The sequence below is a fragment of the Meles meles genome, chromosome 20 (genome assembly GCF_922984935.1).
Source record: "Meles meles chromosome 20, mMelMel3.1 paternal haplotype, whole genome shotgun sequence".
Lineage (NCBI taxonomy): Eukaryota > Metazoa > Chordata > Mammalia > Carnivora > Mustelidae > Meles > Meles meles.
The window spans coordinates 60098710-60104709 of NC_060085.1; the positions used below are offsets into that span (position 1 = coordinate 60098710).

At 47.9% G+C, this 6000-nt stretch overlaps 1 protein-coding gene across 6 annotated transcripts in view; it reads right to left on the minus strand.

Annotated features, from left to right (window-relative positions):
• Nucleotides 1-3017, minus strand: part of CHCHD6 (coiled-coil-helix-coiled-coil-helix domain containing 6) — a 246330-nt gene extending 243313 nt beyond the window's left edge. Inside the window, exon 1 of one of the 6 annotated variants that reach the window (XM_045991348.1) lies at nt 2819-3010. In XM_045991348.1, the coding sequence (XP_045847304.1) occupies nt 2819-2905 (87 nt within the window). In that variant the 5' untranslated portion in view covers nt 2906-3010. Of the gene's footprint in view, nt 1-2818 lie in introns of all 6 variants that reach the window. The other 5 variants (XM_045991352.1, XM_045991350.1, XM_045991349.1 and 2 more) reach the window with 5 other exon arrangements.
• Nucleotides 3018-6000: the final 2983 nt, after the last annotated feature.

A 6000-nucleotide genomic window follows, 5' to 3' on the forward strand; every position in this document is an offset into this window, starting at 1 on the left:
ATGTTGAAAAGCAACCGAATTCATCATGAATTTCCAAATTCATGGCTGCTCCCGTGAGGCAGAGAAGAGGAAAAGTGGGCACACACAGGACATTATTGCCATGTGTGTGCCTTCTCCATTGGAGGATGAGGTTAAACATACTGGATAAAATGAAATCTTTATGTATTTCACACATGCTTGCACTGAAAACTGGAGTTGAATATAATTGCAGCGTTTTGCATTAATTAAATTTCTTTTACCTTCCATGGAATTAGGGCTTGAACTCAATATGTAAATTTATGCAAATAAGTGTGCAAAGTAGCAAGGCCCTAGCATTGAATCTTAAGGGAACTAGAGCACTCTTCAAGATCAGGGCCTGGGGATTAAATATGAGTGGTCTTCAAGAATATTTAACTTTCTCTGAAGGACCTGGGGCAGATAGTCTTCTTTGGCATCTACCTTCTACTAAAGTAACTTCTCACCTGGTTCATCCAATGATCTTCTCTACTGATTTTTACTTGCCAGCTTAAGAACAAGGTGTACTCCCCAACCCTCAAGTAACTCTGCTAGTAGAAAGAGCCCTACACCAAAATCGCTTCACTGCTATCACCTCCTATCTCAAATCTCCCTGTCTGAAAACAGGCACACAAGTGGAAGAAAGGAAGGAAGGAGGGAAAGAAGGAAGGAGCTCTCAGTATGGGGCCATGCACCCCGTTGTGTGCCTCTGAGGAAGTCATTCTCTTTTGATGAGTCTGCCCAGCATTCAGAGTCACCAAAGCTCCCTCTAGTTTCAAGTCTCTGGGAGAACTAAATGGGTCCCAGCACTCTGTCAGAACAGACAGAGGTTTTGACACACAATTATCAGGCTGCCTTGCATATCACTGAGGGAGGTTGCTTGGAGTAGTGAGAAAAGGCTTTTTCTTGTACCCAAAAGATCTGCACTAAAGTCCCATCAGTCACTCAGGTAGGTTAACACCTTGGATGAATTCTTTAACAGCTCTAAGCCTGACTCTCAATCTTTAAAGAGAACTTATACTTTGCAAAATTGTTAAGGTAACTAGAAATAAAATACAGTAGTCTGTTAGGATATCCCCAAAATGATGATCTTCCATCAACTTAGAGGAACTCGCCTCCAAAGGGACACCCTTGAATCTTAGAAGACCCTGACTGACCTAACTTTCCAGCATTCGCAAACACTAATTGCCAGGTGACAAAGGTGAGAGCCCCTCTCAGTCTTCAAACATGAGCAACCTCCTCCCCATTTTGTCTTCCCTCAAGCCAGGTCAAGACTAGATAACATCCAGCAAGCACCAAATGTGCTAAGTACTACGCTAGCCTAAGAATAGAGGCCATCACCAAAGACTACCATTTCTAAGCACTTCCACACTCATCTTCATCTTATCCTAGGTAGTTCCTAGGATTATTACACCCTCTCTCAGCCCTCTTAGAAATGTGGTCATTGGGGCTCAAAAGTAAGTTGTTCGCCCAAGGCCACCCAGAAGTCAGACCTCCTGATGTTTTCTTCTGATCTAGTCCCTTATTAACCAATTCAGCTACACCCAGCTTTGTGCATTTTATTTCAACTCGGATGCTGTTTCACTGGGTTCATCCATTTAAACCACCTGACAATCATTTACAAACCACCACGTGTGGTACACAGGTGTAGGAGGGGCAAGAGTCAATGAACAGGCCCTGGAGTTGGCCTACTTCACCCAGCTCTCCCACTTGTTACCTAGGTGACCTTGGATAAGTTACTCCACCTCTCAGTGTATAGATTGTCCTTACTCTATAAAATGGGCAAACAGGATCCTACCTCTCTCACAGGGCTGTTGAAAAGTAAACAGAGTTTGTCTGTAAAGGATTCAGTGGAACCCAGGGTCCCCACTAAGCACTCAAATGTGAGCTATTTTTATTCTTCTTCTAGGTTCTGGGGATAGAGTCTTGAATCAGCCAAGAGCCTTAGTCTCAAGGAGTTTACACTGTAGTGGGAGACACAATAAGCAAGTAAATTATCAATTAAGGTTTCCAATGGCAATGCCCACTATGAAGAAAAAAATGTGTGACAGTGGGGGTGGAAAGCTACTTTAGATGGGTGGTCAGCGAAGGATACTCAGATGATACTCAAGCTGCAGCAAGAGCCAGATCCAAGAGAGCCAGGGGAGAAAAAAACAGCAAATGCAGAGGGAGGTCCCGTGCTTGGACCAAACGAACATCTTGCAGTCGCGGTCTAGTAAAGAGATGAGAGGGACGAGGGACGGAACTGGTGTGAGATGTAGTCACCAGCCTTGTAAAGCAACGTAAGGTGGTTCCTCTCCACCGTAAATGCGCTAGGCATCAACTGGAGGGATTTTAGCACGGGGAGGGGTATATGATCTGATTCACAACTTTTTAACTGCTTCTTTGGCTGCGGTGTTGAGAAGCGAGGGGCCTCGGCTGAGAGGCTGTTGCGCTGTCCAGGACTTGGAAGCATCTCACGTGCACAAAACAGGCCGCGTGAACGGAGAGCAGGGGAACAAATTCAGGTCTACAACCAGTCAGCGGGTGCTGGCATGGGGCCTCCCCACCTCTCGCCTTCTCGGCTCTTTCTACCCCGATGCCAGGGTGGTGAAGCCTGAAGGCGACCACTGCAGGGGGGGCAACCCCGTGCATCCCCCGAGCCTCAGGTCCCTCACGTACTCGGCGGAGGGAGAGACGCTCGCCACCCGGGCGTTAGCAGGGCTCAACGAGCGAGACGCGCCCGCCCGCTCTCGGGCCCGAACCTCCCCTCAGGCCGGCCCGCGCCCTTCACGCCCACCCGGCCTCCGCGCTCTCTCGTCGCGCCCGCCGGCGGCCCGCTCACCCGGATGCCCTGCAGCACCCGGACCCGCTCCTCCTCGTCCATTCCGAAAGACACCCTGCGGGCCTCGCTGCTCTCGGTGCTCCCCATGACAGGAGGCGAGCGGGGCAGGCGACCACGCGACCCGGCTCCAGAGCAACCGGCCGAACGCCGAATTGCAGCTCCCTACGCACCCCGCGCTTCCCGGGACTCGGGCAGCTGGGGCACAAGCCAACAAAGCCATGTCCTATTGGCCGCCATTAGAGGCTCGACCAATCATGTGGCGCCTGCCCGCGGGGTATTGTGGGGGTTGTAGTCTAGACGGCTAGGACCGCCCATCTGTAACTAGGGATCACGCGGAGGCGTGGTTCCTAGGCGGTGAAAAGCGTGTTGGAGAGAAGCAGCGCGTGGAAAGATTGCCCTTGAAGCAGAGCCAAGGGTGAGGTTCTAAGGCCAGAAGCCCACCGAGGAGGTTGAGCCAAGCATGTGAGGGCGATCTTTGCGTGGTTTGCTGCTTGGTTCCTTCAGCAAACTCCTGCTGAGCAGCACTCACCAAGCGCTGAGCAAGCATTTGAACTAGCCGAGGGGAAGGTAAGGACAAACAAGACATACCCAGCTTTAGTGAAATTTAGATATAATGGAAGGAACCAATGAAAACACGAACAAGCAAGCATGTAAATAAGCTTACTAAGCACTGTGATAAGTACCAAAAACAGAATACTACATCACAATACCTTGAAAGAAACTAATAGGGGACCTCCTTTAATTTGAGAGAGCACAGCAACCTCTCTGAGAAAGAAGCATTTTAATTGAAACCTAAAGATGAGTACGAGTTAGAGCAGGAGAAGATGGGGGAAGAACTTGGCTGGGAACCAACCAGTGCAAAGGTCCTGAGGCACGGAAAATCTTGCCCCATTCAAGAAATAGAAAGTGCTACTTGACTGGAAAGTGAGAAGGGAGCAGAGGAAACCCAGAGGCAAGGAGGTCAGTGGAGCAGGAAGGGCTCAGATGATGTAGCGCCTTGTAGGCCAGGTCAGAGTTTTATTCTAAATGTCCTGAGAAGACAGTGAACGATCATAAGCATTTTAGGAAACACTGGCCAAGGAACACACATGTCATGCCTTGAGTACAACGTACCGAGCATTGTGCTTATGCTTCTTACACAGGATCATATGTGTAATGGAGGAACACAAATGATTGCCATTTACAGCCACAGTGACCTTGAATGAAGCCCCCTTTTGTTCAACCAAGTTGCTAAATAGCTTTGATTTACCAAAGTGGGCCTGGAGCTCAGTTGGAATCTGGAACCAAGTTGCTATGTGAAATAGCAAGAATCATTTGGAGCTGCTTTTGGGAACCTGGAAAAGAAAGGGTGAGGAGGAGAGAGTGAATGAGAGAGACCAGTGAGAATAGCTTGGGTGAAGAAACCAGTGAACATTCCAAATGTAGGGCCAGAGGATTTTTATGAACAAAGGTATCTGTTACTTTCATTCAAAATACGTTGATTTGCAAATCTCGCCCCTTCCTTTCTATCCTCCATTTCTTCCATATAAATAGAGCTTGAGAAGGTGATTCTGGTTCAAGTGATTTATTGGAGAAGTGCCTCAGGGAAAAGGAAGTAAGAGAACAAGATGAGGTGGGGGAAGGCTAAGGAAAGATGTGGTCAGAGCTGGAGACTGGCTTCATTTTAATGCTGGGCTGCGCTGGGGTGGGAGTGGTGCTCAGGAGAATAAATTATATCCGGAATTCGTCTCATCCTACGACAAGGCGACAGGCCTTCTGTCTGCCATGCTGGTCAGTTATCAGCAGCCCAGCACAGTTCCCCAGTGAAGGAGCATCTGGGAGCTGTCAACAGCCCTCAACCACACAAGCTGTGGGATGGCCTCACCGGCTGGGGAGAACCCTAAGTGCGGTACTTTCAGCATCCACCACACGCTCCACAGGCTTTTGAAAGTCTCTCAAACATCCGAACATCTATGGCTGTGGAGGGGTCCTGTGAAGAACCGAGGAAAGGGTTGGATTTCACTTCTGGGTCAGATGATGAAGTAACACACCGACTGATTTCTGCAAAGCAGGAGTGAGAACCACATGTCTGAGCATGAGACTGTATGGTCCCCCCTCCCCCACTGCGCACCACATCCTGGGAGAGAATCCGGTTTCCACAAGACTTAGAATGGAACTTCCATTGCCAGCAGCCTAGCTAGGTCCCCTGCTGACCCAACAATTTCTGTACCCCCATTTCACAGATGAGAAAACCTGGGTGCAAATGGGGAAGATAACATGACATTATAAATCCAAAGTAGGATGAGAGTTTGAATAAAGGCAGTGGCATAGGGATGCTGAGGAAAAGAAGGGAAGGGAGATTTATATTTTTTTTATAATTTTATTTTATTTATTTAACAGACAGAAATCACAACTAGGCAGAGAGGCAGGCAGAGAGAGAGGAGGAAGCAGGCTCCCTGCGGAGCAGAGAGCCCGATGTGGGGCTCGATCCCAGGACCCTGGGATCATGACCTGAGCCGAAGGCAGAGGCTTTAACCCACTGAGCCACCCAGGTGCCCCGAGATTTATATTTTTTGAAGGCCTTCTTTGTGCCAGGTTCTATGACACAGGAGCACCTTATGAGCACTTAATCCGAGACCAATGCATTTAGTCCTGGAAATCATCCAGAAAGAGTTATTGCCCCACAAAGGGTCAGGAAAATGAGGCCTTTGTAACAAGCCCACTAGTTGCTGCCCAATACCCATTCTCTCCTTCTTTATAATAGAATTCCCAATTTCTTTCTGTGCAACAATGTGCCTGGTTAGAAAACTTTGCCCCCCATTGGCCAAACTTGGAACAATTTGAGCAATATAGCAATTTGACATTTTGAGCTTATAACATAATGTTGAGCTTATGACATAATTTTTTAAAAATCCAATAGTCCGTGTGTTAAAAGAAAGAGAATGTGGGGAGGAGGGGAAACTTTACAAAAAAAATGCCAGCAAATAAATGTTGAGATTTAAAAATCACCATTTTGCAAGCCTCAGTGAATTAACTGAATCAGGCAAAACTCATCACTCCCCCCCCCCCCACCCCCGGCCAAAAAGCCATTGAGTAAAAGGTGGTTGGAGAGCAGGATATTCAGATAACCTCTAAGTTCCACCAGGGATTTCTTAAATTATTACAAAGGGAAAACTGTATCACAATTACAAGGCCTAGGAATC